The sequence below is a fragment of the Trichophyton benhamiae genome (genome assembly GCF_000151125.1).
Source record: "Trichophyton benhamiae CBS 112371 chromosome Unknown contig01293.0, whole genome shotgun sequence".
In the NCBI taxonomy this organism is placed as follows: Eukaryota; Fungi; Ascomycota; class Eurotiomycetes; order Onygenales; family Arthrodermataceae; genus Trichophyton; species Trichophyton benhamiae.
Window position 1 is genome coordinate 1,261,890 of NW_003315113.1, and position 17,651 is coordinate 1,279,540.

The 17,651-nt window shown below is 48.7% G+C and overlaps 2 protein-coding genes across 2 annotated transcripts; one reads left to right on the top strand and one right to left on the bottom strand.

Annotated features, from left to right (window-relative positions):
* Positions 1-11,844: 11,844 nt before the first annotated feature.
* Positions 11,845-12,443, bottom strand: ARB_04418 (uncharacterized protein; the record flags this gene model as incomplete). The annotated part of the gene is made up of 3 exons (XM_003017490.1): positions 11,845-11,990; positions 12,074-12,193; positions 12,302-12,443. 3 exons carry the CDS (start codon positions 12,441-12,443, stop codon positions 11,845-11,847), a joined length of 408 nt encoding a protein of 135 aa, XP_003017536.1.
* A 1,975-nt stretch (positions 12,444-14,418) lies between these two features.
* Positions 14,419-15,787, top strand: ARB_04419 (uncharacterized protein; the record flags this gene model as incomplete). Its single annotated transcript, XM_003017491.1, has 3 exons — positions 14,419-15,005; positions 15,122-15,597; positions 15,669-15,787. 3 exons carry the CDS (start codon positions 14,419-14,421, stop codon positions 15,785-15,787), a joined length of 1,182 nt encoding a protein of 393 aa, XP_003017537.1.
* Positions 15,788-17,651: the final 1,864 nt, after the last annotated feature.

The following is a 17,651-nucleotide window of genomic DNA, read 5'->3' on the forward strand; positions in this document are numbered from 1 at the left end:
ATGAAACGTAGCCACTAGTAGGATAAGCATGATTCCGTCCAGTTGATGTATTCAAAAAGGGGCCCATGCAACACGGACCCTTTGGGGTAGCCAGACTGTAAAGGAGACTACAAAGGCTGAAGCAAAAGGCAAGTGGAGGAATTCGGCAGTGATGGGGCAAATCCAAGTAGAGGCTTGAGAGAGTCAGCATCCTACCCCGTACTCCACATACCTAAACACCATGGACGTACTCTATTCTCTGTATGTACGGAGTACAATCCATGGTTTTGTGGCATGGGCAGCATATCAGGTAGAGGTCATATTCAATGCCATCTTATGCAGGCCAATCAAGTAAAACAACGCAATACTTGCGTGAAGGTACAGGGGAAGGGCATTTCGTAATTGGGTACCATTTTCTGCTGTCTGGTAGTTTTATGTCTTTTTTGTTTCGATCTCGTTTATCTGCATATTTCAAAAGGAACTTGGTGCTTTTCGCGACCAACATTCTCCAGGTCATACAGAGAGAGAGGCATGGCATTCTGAGACGTATCATATGCGTTCGATCAAAGCAGACATAAGAGAAGAAAGAAAAAAAAAGTTGGAAGATGGTACGAATGGGCATCCTGGAACAGTCTCGCACTGATAGACAGGAACTCGGATGAGGCGTAGGAGTGTCCCATGGGATATGTTAGCTGCTGCTGCACAAAAGGGAAAAAAAAAAAAAAAAAAAAAAAAAACAAACCCTCAAGGCTAAAGGACGGCACACATATGTGCACACACTCTGTATGCGTTTAAACATTCCCAGCCGGATTAATCGCGAAGGAAAGCCACAATTTGCATTGCCGGCTTCGAGTGACACTGCATCCCAATCCCTTACAGTTCATTATAGATCGTTCAGGAATCGACCACAAACGGCCTCTTAGCCAGATAGATGGCCAGAGCTGGGCGCGCTGAGCAGGTACATTTCCCACCTTCCCTTAAAACTGCAGTGCTACCACCGATTGAGATGCTCCTTTGGAGTGCAGCCCCAGTTTCACAAGATGTGACGGACTCTGAGCGGGCTGCGTGAAGTATTTGTGGATGAAGAGGAGATTACTCCGTCGCAGGAAGGATATAATAACATCAAAAAAGAAAAACGCATTTGGATAGTAGAGGTTCGTAGTATCTGCTTTAACATCGACATCACTCCATACGTGCTGAGATTTATTTCTGGAGTTCCGTGATGATAGTGAGCTGGCAAATCGGTGGCTGAGTAGCCCCCTTTAATGCACGTACTCCCCCCGCCTTTGGCATCAAGTAAACCACTTGATTAACGGGTATTAACAGCCAGTTTGTTCCACAAGGTCATAAATATATCGCTCTTCTCTTCATTTTTACCCATTATTTATCCGTATTTGTTTTGATCTTCGTGATGACGAAGTGATTTTCAGGCCCAGACGCCTGGCTTCGCATGAGAGAGCGACGAATACTATCAGATTGAGAGAAGCGCGTGTCTTCATGCCCGCCAGCAGCACTGCTCAGGCTCTAGAAGGAATCAAAAAAGAAAGCTGGACTAGAGAGAAAAAGTAACGTTCATGGAAGGCAGGCGGAATGCTTTCAGGAACGTTGCTGTTGGTCGAAGTCGTGATATGAGATGATCTTGTCTTGACTGATCATCGATCGTTCTCTCCACCATGACTCGGTTCGGGGCGACAACCTGGTGAGTATGGCTCCGTACTATGTATGGGGTAGATGGAAGCTTGCGTATACATTGTTTCGCAGCCGTGGAAGATGCAGAACCAACGACGTTGGCTACTCTCGGGGGAACCAGCGATTTCGTCGACCCTGGAGGAAGAAACGAAAAAAAGGAGAAGGATGAGACCAAGGGAAGCCGCGCAAACATCCCCCTCTGCCCCCATAGCGGAACGACCGCAGTATCAGGGCGTCCTCACCTCACAGTGAACCAGCAGTTCACCACATGTCTTTGCGCTCCCCAAGCACGGCTGGGCTGACATCATAGCTGGCAGGGGGCTCGCGGAGCCAAGAGGCCAGGGGGAACAAACAAGGAGCACCTGAAGGAGTGGAGGCTGAACAAGACGGGATGTGGGGGGGGGGCAGCAGACATCTGGGAGGCCCGGTGCGTTTCAGAATGCGCAGGGATATCGGAGCGCGGTGGCAGGAAAGACAAAACGACAGGACGGGGGGCAAGCAGGTAGAGACGAGCTCAGCTTTTTTTGCATGCTTTTTCCACGAGTCAAGCATTATTTGGAATGCTGAGGAGGCATCCAAGCGGATGAAACGATACGCTGCGACTTGGGTGGGCATTCTTAGTTCTCTGCTACGGTAGAGGTACACTGGCGCTACCGGGGAACCAAGCAAGGCGTACTCTTTCCGTACTTCCACGTCTAGTCCGTACGTACCTGTGGTTTTTTGGTTAAGGGTTTGTGGTGCGAGAATGCGTTGAGCGAGTTGAAAGTGAAGCGCCGCTGCACTCCGTCGATGGACGTTGACTTCTCGAACGATACGGAGGCGCAATCCATTCGTCCGGCTCCCGAATTTTGTCCCGTTTGCCTGTTCGAGCGCTAATAATGTATGGCTGTATAGGATAGCTAACTTAGTCAAACGCCTGTGCCGTCTTGGAGCTGCATTAGCAGCGGTGTTTATCCCAGACTCAGTACTTAAACCGCTGCCAAAGACTGCGTGAAAAAAAAAAGTTGTAGGAAGATCCCCTTGCTCCCGGAGGCGTTGTGGCCCTGCCTCTCTTTCTGCGCTATGTAATGTTGAATGTACGCAGCTTCATGGTTAGGGGGCAGATGACTCTCCGGATGAATCTCTCCTGCCCCTGCAACGCGCAGCAGCAACCCGGCCCCCGGTGATGTACTGTGACATCACCATGTAGTCGCTAGCAAGTCTATCCACACCGCACACGCGCGTAGACACACACAGTTACAGCATAATCGGATGGTAACCTGCTCTCGGCGTGAAAGCTGACTGGACGGACGCTGTGGGGAGTGCTGGTTTAGCCATATAAGATTGGGAATGCTTGTATGGAGGATATGGCTCGCTGTTGACAGGGGTCTAAATCCTTTGTCTCCCTTCTGGGTGATGTGATTCGGTCGATATCCAGGTCTTGGACTGCAGCTGGATCCAGTTAATTGGCCGTGTTTACTTTTCTGTCTGCCTCTTCCACACTGCGCTGCGAGATGCCAGACATACATGTCCTTACTCGATCTCCCCCTATCATTATTTTAATATAGCGCCTAACTTCGTATTCATCTCTTTGCCTTCCCTGATTGTGGATTGCGCGTTATACGGTGTCTAAGTCGTTATATACGTTGAACCCGAAGAATATGCTTCGTCCTTTTCCCAAGCATCTCGTTTGTTTTCCCGATCAAAGCTCCCTGTCACTGGCGGCGACAGCTAAGATGCAAAAAAAAAAAAGAAAAGAAGAAGAAGAAGAAGGAGAAGAAACGAAAGAAGCAAATAACCCCGGCGACCCATATATTCTATCAAAAACATGAGAGAAGGGGGAAGGGGGAAAAGACGGGCAGGCAGGCAGGCAGGCAGGCAGTGCAAGCACCAGAAGAGGGAGCAAGGACGGAAAGGAAATAGCAACGCCCAGCCGGAATCTATTGACTCTTGGCTCGTCACTATTTGGACATTTAGCGAAGCTTAATGGCTGCAATAAGATGTCCATATCCTTGGGAGCGGGCGATCCTCCGCGAGCAAAGAGAAATAAACGTTGGAAGATCACTTCGGAGGAGGCTATTGATTGAATCATGCTCCCTTTGCTCCCTCACCATCGACAAGCAGTTCGTGAGATATAAAAGCTCCGCCGGCGAAGCTTTAGCGGGCTTGGCGGATCCAACTTTACCTGCACTTCACCAAACCTTAAGCCAGATAACCTTCTTTAGTACGGTAACATTCGTAAAAGTAAAATAAGTAGCCGTATTGTAATTTTGGTATTGCGATTTCGCTGTATTCCGGTATTACGAGTACCAGGAATTCCGTGCTTACTGGCTCCGGGCTGGTCCTCCTCTCCTGCATGATCCATCAGCCCATCAGCCTGTGCTGCCCTCGCCCAAGCGACAGGAAGACGTCCGTCGCTTGGGTGTTCTCCAGACGCCAGAGATCTCAGATAGATCAGGGCGGTCTGGGATCAGAGATAGGCCAAGAGTGATTGACCACCCGTTCCTGAGGAGATCACATTAATAAGAATGCTTCATTTATTTTGTATCCTTTTTTTTTTTTCCCCTTCTTTTTCATGGTTGCCATATCCAGCATGATCGTCTCAGGGTTAAACGTGGAGAGTTGATGGTGATCTGAGCCACGAATGCGTGGTTTTCAGGAGTGAATGGTAGTGATAGCCGTCCAAAACGTGGGTATCGAAGGTGAAGGGATGCTGGGGAAAAAACAAAAATGTCCTCTGGAGCTGTGGAAAGCCTCGATGGCGATCTGCCGGCAGCGTGAAGAATCCCTTTGCCAGGGAGGAATAGAATATCCAAACCGACGGAGTAGTACTTCCTCTTTTGCTATGCTGTTCCCTCTCTCTCGGATGAATATATATATATATTATGAAGATCGCGAGTGGGCGTACGGAGTATGAAAAAAATGTGCTCAAACGGCTTTTTGCTCGATATAATTTCTGATATTAATGCTGTTTGAGGTTTGGTTTCAAAAAAAACTCGGCACTGTATAGTGTCAATTAGGAAACGTTAGACCCTCTGAACAACCGTGCTCTCCAGTATAGTTCAGCAAGTGAGTGACCCTTGGGCTATATAATCGGTCATATAATGCTTAGCAGCAGGGTCTTCACCGAACATAAGAGCCGGGTTCGGGGACTCTTGAATAGCCTAAGATGCGTGCTTCACTATTGGATTATTGGCATTTTGCAGCATTCAACTCGCACTCCATAATAATGCTCACAGTATTCAATCTCCTGCCCCAAATAGATGGAACCTTACATCAAGGAGTCGTAATGTGCGAGTGTCCTGGACCCCGTCTTTTACACTGAGTCACGATAGCCACTTATATTACAAGAGATCCTCAGCTAACCGTTTGTGCCTTGCGTTAGCTGAGGACTTCGCAAAAAGGCAAATTAGAGCCCCAAGTCTCGCAAAGCTCGTACAGAGGACAGGGGAACACTCCATAAGGAGCGCGCGGCATATCAAAAGCTTGAGAAGGTTGAGTTGCACTCAGGAATGAAGCTAGCAGGGCGTGCCTCTCCCCGGTTGGGGCATTCTCTCAATATCAACGTCATCGGGCGCTAGCCAGGCGAGTAAACCATCATAGCACCTTATTGATTGATTGATTGATATTTGACTCCAGGAGACGCGAACTATTAATATATGGTCTCCCGCGTCTGTTGAACCAGTCAAGCCATAGCGGCAGCCCGTCCTTGCATAATATGAGCCCATCTATATGTATCAGATATGCGCAGTAACTCCCGCTTATCATGACGTTTGGTCTCACCCCATCTCTTCTTTACCTGGTAGGAGGAATTGCTGCCGGAATCCTCGAAAGCAGCTTCGAAGGGATGCGATGTGTGGACCAATGACAAAAGGGGCTTCAGGCTTGGCAGATGTCTCCTTTCTTCTGTTTTTTTTTTTTTTCTTTCTGGTGATGCTGAGTCAGCATTCCTATTTCCTTGCCAAGCCTTGAGCTGATCAGATAGCGACGTCGAGCAGGTCAATTAGACACGACACGTAATGCATCTCAAACACCTCCTGGACAGCCAGCACTGCCGGATGGCCCATATATGCCCACTGAGGGACACCCAGCGTGTTCGTCACTTAGTCCTGTCTCTGGAGAACACTCCTCTTTATCCATACCATATATTATATAGCTGAGGAGATGACGACTCGTTCAGCGACTTCACATGCTGAGAAGGGGCGCCGATGGTGGTATCCGCAGTGAGATGGAAACGAAAAGGGGAAAAAGCAACGAACACCCCATACTGCAACACCCTTGTGGCGGGTCAAGGATCGGATCCCTTCGATGGCGGCTTGGCTGTAATAACGCCATCTTCGCGCCTTGGGAAGAGTCAACTTCCCCAGTAGACTGGAGTACGGAACACTTCCATCGAGCTTCGGCGTCGGTGTAAGTAGACGTGCTGGCTTGGGAGCGGTGTTGGAATATACACCATGTAAAATCAGGTTTGGTCTCTTCGAGCACCTTGTGTACTGGAGAAGCTGCACGCCATCACAGCACATCGGATTGCATACGCATAAGCTCTTCGTATAACTTGACACGGCAGATAAACTCCATTTTGCAACGTCGTTCCCAAAACTACGACGACTCACAGAGCAATCTTGGAACACCGTACTTGAATGCCCTCTTTTTTGTGTCCCCGTATCCCCATCGCGGAGTACTCCGTGCGGCCTATCAGATGTAGCAAGGCCATGCTGTGTTGTCTCTCAAGTTGGTGATGTTGTGAGGCCCGAAATTTCCTGACCCCCCCTGGATCCCATCCCCCTGATGTTGGAAGTCGCCACAAATATGTCGGTGTCGTCACAAAGCATGAAGCTAGTTCCCTACAAAATGATTGTAGATGGCCAAAAAAGAAATTGAAAAGGGAAGGGGGAAAAGAAAACAGGTTGAGAAAGCAGTCAAAATCAAACCGCCAAGATCGTGATATCGAGTAAATTCCCGTATCGAGCAAGCCATTTGATAACACCGCTTTGGGATCCCGAGTATCCTACTCCGTTGTGTCGGCTTTGTTAGAAACGCTTCTTCTTCTGGCTGGATAACTGGTATGGCAGACTTGATACTGTCTCCCTGGCCTCGCTTTTGCAATTCATGCTCGTGTGGTCTTGGTTCCACTTCGCCGTCTGACTGTCCTTCACCCCCCCCCCCCAACCACCACCACTATCACTAGAGGTTTGCTTTTTCTTTCTCCCCCACTCAACAGGCAATGCAAGTCCCAAACTACCGCGCGGGATGCAAGGCGAAGAGACCACCATCACTCACGTTAACGCCTGAGCTCCACGCCTTCAACTTAACTGTGGTGCTTGGATGCTTGGATTGCTTGGTCTGCTTGGTCTGCTGGTGCGCCCCTGTACCCAGGCCAGCAGTGATCCTGGGGAAACTCTCCACCAGCAGGGTTCTTCTCGCTGAAGCTGACGCGTTCATCTAAGCTCCTTTGAGCTTGCCCGCTTTTTCGGGATTCCTATTATGTAAAGTCCTTGGGCGCTGAATTCTCTTGAAGCTGCGCTTTTTCATGGCTGTTTTGGGTTCGAGGGCTCGGCTTCGAGTTACCCGTGTTGCTCTCCCGCCTTTGAGAGACGCTCTCGCGGTTGCCGTGCATGATATGTCATCGCCAGTTTGCCTGGAAATATGGCATCCCTGGCGCTTGCACTTGTTTAAGTGCAGAGTGGATGTTGCTGTATGTAAGTAAGACTGGAGGTATCGTAACTTTTCTCCATCAGCGAGTTTCACTTTTTCTTTCGCTCCTCCGCCATTTTTTGCATCTTGCACAAACTTCTTTTTGCAAACATGGATTAGGTAATCCTTGCTAGAGATCGCTGAGTTTATCTGTTTATCGCAAAAAAGGGGTTTTTTGGTGACTGTCGATTGTATTTTATTGCATGCGATGACATGCATCAAACGTCAAGATCAGGCTCGTTTTCTGTTTCTACAGCTTGCCACTCTGCTGATGGGTGGGCATTTCTCGGTGGTTGTGACTTCAGCTTGATTGGGGAGATATGTGCCGTACGTGTCACCGCATGATTGCTTCTGCTGCTTGCTCTTCTTTGTGCTGTTGTGGCGAGCTGCAAGGGAATGTGTACCTTCGGGATTAGGAGCTTAACTGTGCGCTTGAGCCTCTCGGTGGAAATCAACCCTTTTGGAGGTTGTGGTGTGGGTGCGGGTGTTGCTTCTGAGCGCGGAGTATGGAATATAGACATAATTATGGGAATATGAAAAGCAACCAGGCGCCACGGATATGCGGACTAATGGAAACTTTTATTTCTCTTGTATCATAAACCATCGGCTCCTGGTTTTGCATCATTTATCGGTAGAAAACCGACATTGAATACTCATATCAGCGCGGGTGGTCGAAGTCATATCGAAATGGGGGTAGACAGATACTGGGAAAAGAAGCAAATGTGGGCAGCTTTCAGACATCTCTCTCCTTAGGTCGAGATTGCATCTCATATGTGTGTCATGAGAGAAGATCAATCACTTTGTTCTGGGGAAAGAAAAACTCCCGAGTTGAAAGTTTGCGGTCGATCTTCCAGAGACCTGGGATTGGGACGCTCCTCTCCTCGTTCCTCTCTGCTGGACTCTCAAGCCCGCTCTCTTTGTTGCTGTGGCGGCTCTGATGGCTGGCTCAAGATTAGCATAGTCATGTCGATCAGCCTTGGACGGGGCCACATACTATTTACTTGGTCGTACATAGTATGAACGTATACATGCGCTGTATATGCAGTAGCTACCTTTAGGTCACAAAAAGGCGGTCGCAAAGCGGCCTTCCAGGATGCAATGCATCCTGCAATGGTTTTGGATACGTTTCTTCCGGAGACGGGCTGGCTGGGTTGGTGAGCTTCGGGGGAAAAAAGAACGACATGGAATGGCGTCGCTGTGCAGAAGAAGTGGTCTTGTTTGTTTGTTTTTTTCGTACTCACCGTTGATTTCGAGTCGATCACAGCGTGGGAGAAGAGGAATGAAAAAGCATCATCCAGAAGAAGATCTTCTCTTCGAGTTCTAGGATAAAAGAAAACGAGTAACGGTGACCTTGGCTTGTCTCGCAGTAACCATGACTTCTCACTCGACTTCTTCGAAGATCTCTCTGTCCAGGGACGATCACTCTCGAGACATAAGCTTATCCATGGAGTAGCTTAATTCGACCTCAGTATCAAAAATTTCTGCACCGCAACATCCAAAGCCACGCCTGACAACTCATCTTTTCTCCCTCTTAAGACTGCGTGTTAATTGTCTTGAGTGCGGAGCAAGTATGCTTGATTATGGATTCCCAGTATAAACTAGCTGGTGGAAAGAGACGCCCTTGCGGCCAATGAAGGCGAAAAAGAACCACGACCCCCCCAGTAACAAGATGCACGGAATATTGGCAAAGGGGCTGTGCTGTAACTACTCCGTACATGAAGCAGCCATCATGTGAGACCAACGTTCGACCCTCCAGGCGGCCCTTTCCTCTCCGCCCCGTTTCCGTGTCTGAGCCATGGACAGACCCTCGATATTTCATGCCGAAGTGACGGGCCACTCTGACCTAAGATGTGAAAACATGAGACGGCTCTTCGACTTCTACATCCTATTGTCTGGATGTCGGTAGTGGAGCCTTTTGATCGAGAGAATATGAGCCGGAAAAGCAAAGAGCCCAAGAATCATGATACTGCAAGCTGTGAGAAAAAAGGCAGGGGAGGGGGGAATATGCAGCTACATCCGACTTCGCCGGGTTGAGATATTGGAAGTTTATACAGAATCGGACTGCGGGAGATATACCGAGCCATCAACATCCAATCAAAACAAGGACGAAGGTACCAAAGCACCACAGCCTGGGGAGTTATTCCAAATTATATTGAAAGCAACCTTGGCACCCGTTCTATTGCCCGTTAAGCAGCCAATCAACACCTTATAGACGCTCGAACGAATTCCGCAGCAGTCAGTGAGATATTCAAGTAAAGACGGCCCTATCGCATCCCTGCAGATGTTGTTACTCGCAAGACGAGAAAGTTGACAAAGAGGTCAGGGCGTTTTCGTTTTGATTGTCTTGGTATGCATGCTAACTTCTGCAGTCAACAGTGCCCAATGCATATACGTGCATATTTTATATTAATCATAGTTTCTTCGGTTTGCTATGTTATTGAAACCTTTATGGACGTGTCTTTCATCTTACTGGTGGACTTGCTAGAGACACACTTTGTCCGTATTCCGTATGGTAAGTCTTCGCGATGACGCTCCCGTGTGAGGCTTTCCAAGACCTTTTCCCGTCGATAGGGGCATCCAATTAATTAAATAACACCTAGGAGCTAGCGAAGGATTCTAGACACGGTACTCCGTACAGAGTATAGAAAAAAAATGTATTTCTACATTTTTGACTGGGTTCATAACTACAGAGCAGGCACACCACTAGTTTAACCACTTGATTGATGCCTCGCGATGTGGTGGAAAGTACACGGAACCCCGTATCTACTTAGTTATGGGGCACTCACGAGTCAAGGGGGCCACCAAGGTCGGGCTTTTTTTTTCTTTTTTTTCTTTTTCTTTTTTCTTTTCTCTCTTTTTTCTTTCGCCTGTCTATCTCTCGATTCCCGCTCTGCAGATGAAGAATAGTCTGCCGGCGTCCAATTAAAAGTGAGAAAAAGGAGCCTCGCTGCTGTGAATGGACGGATCGCATCTTCGACGCTGTTGGCCTTTGTTGCGAGTGGACGTCCGTCCTCTTTACCTCTTGGGGGGGAGATGAATGGCTGATGGATGAAAGAAAGAAAAGGCAAGTTTCAGTCCGCCTCGTCCGCTGCTGACATATTTGCCTGGTTACATGTCAGTCAGTTATTTGCTGCTAGAGAAAGAAGTCAGGCTAACTAGTCGCTGATATGATTTGTCCAGTTTTCCTTTGCTTTTTTGTTTGTTTTTGTTTTTTGGAACCAGCTGAACTTGAACTAAGTAACTATCCTCTGCCCTGCGCTCAATATATTCCGGCTCAGCTTTTTCCGTGACCCTTGGCCGTCGCCTGTACAACACACCATTCACTTCTGCGGCAAGGCGACGCGATCATATTTAAGCTAGAGTTTTGAGGCTTGGTGGAGGAAAGTTAATTAGCGCTCCTTTTTTGTTCCTCTGGGTGATGGCGCTGTGCAAACTCAACAGCTTCGATGCAGTCTGCTCTGGATATCTACCTGCATGATGGACAGTCGAACCACGGAACTGTTAGAAAAAAAGGCGTTCTGCACCATCCACAGAATTGATTGGGGAGAACGGCAGGATTTTTAAAAGACGGGAACGAACATTGGGTGTTTTATCTTCAGCCAAGTCGAGTCGAGAGTCACTCGGGGAAAGTCCCTGTTTACCTCGAACCATATATACAACAAGATGCTGAAAAGTATATATACATCAACGAGGAGGCAAGCTCGAGTAAACCTTATGGGCGGAAGCCTGAAGCTCACCTGGAGAACAACAATGTCTCTATCCTATCCATCAGATATGGTTTGCTTCGGCTTGGAGACTTTCTGCTATCTCCCGCGCCAGCGTGGTGTATCTGCGACGGTGACCTTGACATTAGGGGAGTATGGCAAGGCGGATGAGGAGAGTGGAAAGGCGAGCCATGGCAATGTCGCACAGCAGCCATAAGAATCCACCCCAAGTGCGGGTTTCCCAAGGGCAAACCCAACCCCCATTCCACTACGTTTCCCATCACCGAAGGGCATATTATATTCTACGTGCATACTCCCTACGAAAGGAATATGTATAGCTGTCTCCTTTGTCCATCATAGGGAGAATGCAGTGGTTTCGTTCACCTTCAAGGGACCTGCAAAAAAGCATTAGCCAACCGTTCGACCTTTCTCTTGTGTCGGATAGATTATCTCCATCGCACCTCCGCGGTTGCTGGGTCCCCCTTTTTTTTTTCTTTGCTTCTTTGCAGCCCTGCGAAGGCGGAGCGTCAGCAACAGGCTTTCGAGTGACGAAAGAAATGCTCCCATCATAACTTATCACCAGTCACCATATATTCCTTTTTTGCTGCTTTCCATTCCGTTTAACACAGAATAAGAAAGGGAAGGTTTGGAGCGCCTTTGGATCACTGCAGGGAGAGACTATGAGTTAATCGAAACCTAGGGAGACATGGTTAGCCCTTGTTGCTGGAGAGGCGAATGGAGAGACCAGAGGAAGACACTACTGACTGACCTTTACCACCGTATCTTTCCATAGAGGTAACTAAAGAAAAGGGAGGGCAACGCAAAGCCAACGGACATGATGACCTATTTCACCACGACTCTTTTTTCTTTGCTTCCTTCCATCCATGCCTGGCCGACTGGTTTCTTCCTCGCCATCTTCATCCTCCTCTTCATCGTAGCCGTTTTCTATTCCCATTTCCCATTCCATTTCCATTCATCAGCCACGCAAAAGGCAAAAACGATCTACAGCCAAAGCAAAAGCAACGCACCGCCGAAAAAAAGAGCCAGGAAAAAGAAACAATAATTGATCTCTTCACGGCCGTCTCTTTTCTTTTTGGCCTCTGCTCGCGCTTCTTCTGCTTGCCTGCTCTCTGCTTGCTGTTCTTCTTCTAAGTATACTCCGTACTCTCTACCCCTTTGGGTCGTGCCCAACCCTCAGATATCAGAATCTCCTAAGCCTGACCATGCCAGCGTCCCGTCGCCCATCACGAACCCACCACAAGACTCCACTGTATCCCTCCCATTCCCCCGTCCGTCTCTTCCTTCCGGGACGTAATATATAGTTTCTCCCTCGTAATTGAAAAAAAGAAAAGAAAAAATGATGAAGCTGAAAAATGGCGTCTCCCCAAGTCCCGTCATTACGGCGTCAGTATTCGGCCTGTAATGCATCACTTTCTGGCTCCCTTCCCACCCCTTTGCTTGCTTTTTCGTACCCCGTTTACACCAGAGAGAGGTACAGGGCCCTCCTTTTTCCTCTTGGGCTCCACGGCTGGCTGTGCTCTCGTTGGCAGGACACGCCGGTCGGGGCAAGTAAACCCGGTATTCGTGTCCAACAAGCCCGAGAGCGAAACGATGACATGTCGCTTTCCCGTTACCAAGCTCGATACTGGGCCTGTGGTGAATGTCGGTATGCCTGGATACGGACAGAAAGTGAACTCTGTATAATTCTCACAGCCTGCAGGTGTCCCAGCATGAGCCTCGATGGCCTCTTTGCCAGTGCTTCCCCTCCTCGAAGGAAGCCGAGTGTGAACCCATCCGGACGGGGAGAAAAAGGGGCCAACGAAAGGGAGTCAGCGGCAGCAACTCCGTATGTACGGAGGAAGTATATAACTACTATGAACGAGCATTCACTGCCCAGCTCGTCTCTGCTCGCCGTCGCTGGAAACCCGTAAGAGCAAGTAAGTACATGTATTTCTGCATGTATGGAAATATATTCTTCATGCTCCACTGTTTTTTTGGCTGCTTGTCCCCCTTCCTTTACAGTTTCTTTCTCATCCCTGTGGATTTCATCTTGTCTGCCTGTCTGTGTCTGTCTGCTTTGCCGGCTCGCTGCTTGCTCTGCGATGCTCTCTGCTCTCTGCTCTCTTGACTCTGCCTCTGGCTTCTCCCAAGAGTCGATTCGTTGTATTTTTTAGGCCTCGGGTCGACCTGACCTTTTGATGTCTCTCTCTGAACTCAGATATACACTTCCTTACTTACATATATACTTACTTAGCTTATGGGGGTGTGTTCGTTTCATCCTATCCCAACCTTCCGACTGCTTCCTCCACTTCTTCACTTGCCTCCATCTTTAGCGCTTTTCTTTTTACGGAGGACTTCCTCACTCTCTGTCACTCTCACTCTTCCTTTCTCTCGCTATCCCCCCCTTTTTTGCGTAAGAAACGGCGGTGTTGCTCTCTTGAGGCTGCGTGTCCGTCCCTGAACCGGCTTGCCCCTTAAATCCAGAACTGATATCAAAGTAACTAAATGCTCCGTGAGTCGATATCTGTCAAGCAGCCTCCTATCTACTCTTGCATCACCCCACCCCCCCCCCCCTTGTCTCCAGTAATTTTAAACTCGCCCTTGCAAATAAAATAACATAAAATAAAAAAAATAAAAAATAAAAAAATAAAAAAGCAGAAAAAAAGCAACGACTCGAGCAAAGAAAAGAAAATATAGAGAGAAGCACAAAAAAGCAAAGCCGGATAACCCTTGCTGGGGATCGTGGGTTGCTATCTATCGCCCCGTGAGCAGCCACACGAGTTAACTTACTCCTTTGCCCAATACTCTTGTGGCCCCTTGGGTTTTTTGCAGAAGAAGAGAAGTTGAAGACGAAGAAGAAGCAACAGAAGCGGAGGCAGAGGCCCCACTGGGCGATATTTTTTTTTTGGCTTCCTCCATCAAACAAATATCTAAAGAGGAGCCCTTTCGTCTGTCCGCTGCGTCTGCTTATTCTTCCTCTGCCTGCTACATCCACCGCCCTAACACCCCCCCCCCCCTCCCTCCCTCCTCTCCCTCTCCCTCCCTTGTCTATCCTTTTTCCGCTGTACCTTTGCTTCTTCCTCGTCTTCTTGTCTGGCAGGCATAAAGAGAGATATATATCAACGGCCTTCTTCCCTCGGATCTGCTTCGGATCTTCTCTTGGTCACCAGAAACAATCGTCGATCTATAACGGACATAGCTCGACCGCCCAAGGACCCTTTTGATACTGCTGCCACCAAGCTCCCTATCTATCCTAACAAACCAATTCGAGCGCCAGTCACACCAGAAGAAGACCTGGCTGTCTCTTCTCCCATCTCTATCTATCCATTCAATCAAGCAGATTTGCGCACCCGCGCCCTCAACACCTTTCTCAATGACTATGGTTCTGGAGCATGGGCATCGCCAGTATGGCGGTATGGGGTATGACAGCGGCGTGTACCAAAACCACGTCCAGTCCAATCCTCCGCAGTTCAACGATGCTTGGTCGGCGCAACCGTCTTCTCATCCTCCTGCCCCTGCATACCCTTCCTCCATCCCTCCTGCGAACCCGATCAAGCGCGAGGAGGTCCAGAGGCCGCTCCCGCCGGCCCTCTCCATGCCGTACTCCAGCGTGCCCGTCTCGGCTCCCTCGATGGTCCCAAACGGGAGCTATCCTGCAGTTACATATGGCGGCTCGGAGATGCTTGTGATGCCTCAGGAGATGCCGAGAACATCGTTGGAGCAGCAGCCGTCCTCGACCACGACCTCGCCCATACATCAGTTCCCGACTGCTTCATACGGCTCGATAGAGTACGCACACTCTCTGCAGCAGCAGCAGCAGCAACAGCAACAGCAACAGCAGCAGCAGCAGCAACAGCAACAGCAACAACAGCAGCAGCAGCAGCAGCAAGCTCACCATCAAGCTCACCATCAGCCACCACACCATCCACATCACCCGGAAAGCAGACCACTGCACCCAGGGTAAGTCCTTTTCTAAGTCCGTCCATGCATGGAATGGAAAAAGGGCAACAAGAAACATAAAGAAAAAGAAACACCCTAGGTCGGGACGTTGGTTGTGTTAACAAACTCATGTATAGATCTCAACCACACACACAAGGTCCGCCATCGAGCACTTTTGGTGACGCACTGGATGCGAGCCGCGGAATGGTTGCTTTAAGCCAGGACCTCACTCCCAGAGGAATCTACCCACCACGGGCATCCAGAGGGTCGGCAGACTCGTACGGGTTCCCGTCAGCCCACTCTTCAGCATCTTCGATCTCCTCCGGGAACAACTACCCATACTACAGTGCATCGGTAGTGTCAGTCGATTCTTCCGTGACAGACTATAGCTCGACAACATCCGAATCATACGATGGACTTGCTTCGCGGACTCTACCAAGACCGTCCGGTCTCATGGGCGCCATGCCCCCAGGACCACAGTCGATGATGGGCCAGTTCAGCTCCAAGGTGCCAGCAAACACCCAGAAGAAGCACAAGTGCAAGATCTGCGATAAGCGATTCACTCGGCCATCTTCGCTCCAGACGCATATGTACAGCCATACCGGTGAAAAGCGTAAGTCCCCTCCTTTCTAAGCTAACCCCGGTAAACAATAAGCGAGCCTAGAGTCGCTAACGATGCAATAGCATATGCCTGTGATGTTGAGGGCTGCGGTCGTCATTTCTCCGTCGTTTCTAACCTGCGACGTCACAAGAAGGTGCATAAGGGCGAGAAGGACTCTGGCTCCCCTGAAGAGGAGGAGTAGTCGAAACGGCATCAGGCAGCCAGCCGCATTGCATTACCGACCATTATTCTACCAATTATTATACGTCAGCACCTTCATGTTTCCGGATTACTCAGCTTGCCTCCTTAACCTCCTTTTCCGTTCCTCCGTTATGGTCTGGTCCATCCTAGACATCCTCTCTGCTCATTCACAGTTAATGAGCACAGATCCCTGTTTCACGACGCTCGATCAAATATACCCACGGCATTTTTTTTCTTACCTTGACCCTACGACCACGCTTCATCCTCTTTACTCTATATCTTGGCTGAACTTCAACACCTTCGAGATCCTTCTGATACCTTGTATACTAGGTTCCAGCTTCGTTGTCCATCTTTTTCCGTTCCTCCATTCTGCAAATTCCTCGCTCTCGGCACCGCCGGGAAACAACTCTTATCTGATACCCATTCGACAGGAGCATCTTTTTTACTTCTGTGTCATCACCATCATCATCATCATCATCAATTTTCTTTTCATGTCTTTCTTTTCTTCCCTCATCTACCCCACGGCGGTGCACTGAATTATACATACGGGGCAATAGGGGCGCGATCCCCAATCCGGTAGGGGGTATTCAGGCTGCTTTATCATAAATCGGCACTCCGAGTTGAACGCTATTTGTTTGTTTCCTCTCTGTCCCTTTTTTTACTTTTTCCTCTTTTTCCCCCATTCGTCATCTGTGATAGAAGGAGTTGTCTCTTTTCCTCTTACGATTTCATCCTGTCTTTACCTGGTTTTGAGGCTTCATTATTTTCCCTATTTTTTTATTTTATTTTTTCTTTTCATTTTTTTGTTAACCCTGGGATATTCGGTTTTTTTTTTTTTCTTTTTTTTCTTTTTTCTCCTACTCTCTGATACTTCCACGATGAATTCATATACCCTGCGTTTCGTCGAGTTTACCTTCTATTCTACCCTTTTACACTTGTTTGGCCTGCGCTAGAACGGAGCGTCATGTGCATTTTTTCCTCATGTCTATCAGTATCGCTCCGTACAGTTAAGATGCCTTGAGTATCTTGTTGGATTCGGCTATCTAGCATTTAATGAACAACTACGTTATGCAAAATCTCCCTTTTAATATCTCTTGGTCTGCCATCGCTTTTGTCACTGCTAAACACGGGATACGGTCCATGGTAGGTCAGCCTTCCTGATCCCCGTCCTGCATCATCACTGACTTACTGACTCACCTCTTAGAAATCTTCTTGGATGGCTACGTATGCCAGACTGCCAAGCGAAACCTCCCTTGGAAGTCATTATATGCCAGCCACGCCATAGTATCCTCAGCACTCGGTCGAGTCTTGCAAGCATCCAGCCAACGGTCATCCCATCATATAGCCTTCCTCCCTCAGCCTGCTGACCATGTTGATATCATCACTAATATTATTGCCATAGGCAGTAATTACGTCTCCAGACAATGTTTCATTGACCTTGTCTGAATCCGCTGAACCTACACCAGGTATCAATTACACGTTCGAAAAGGCGAAAGGCCAAGCGCCATGGACATAGCAATCCCGGACGAGACCTGTCTCTCTCTCTGTGTGTGCCCTCCTCCCTTCTTGTCTGTGCCGTCCTGTCAAAGTTGCAAATAGGAAGGGAGTCAGATATATCATTCCATTATTGCGTTCCTTCGCCAGGGTCCCGCTGCAAGCATCGCCCTTCAGACGGCTGACGGGCCGCAACGTCAAAAACACGAATGCCCACTCGACAACCAGCCACACCAATAGATAAACGAGATAACCAACCCGCGAAACGCAATCAAAAAAGAAAAACCAGCAACCCTCCCCAAGGCGTTTCGATTCAGGCGACACTCGACCACGAGCAGCACAAGCAAAAACAATAATAAATTTATACAGAA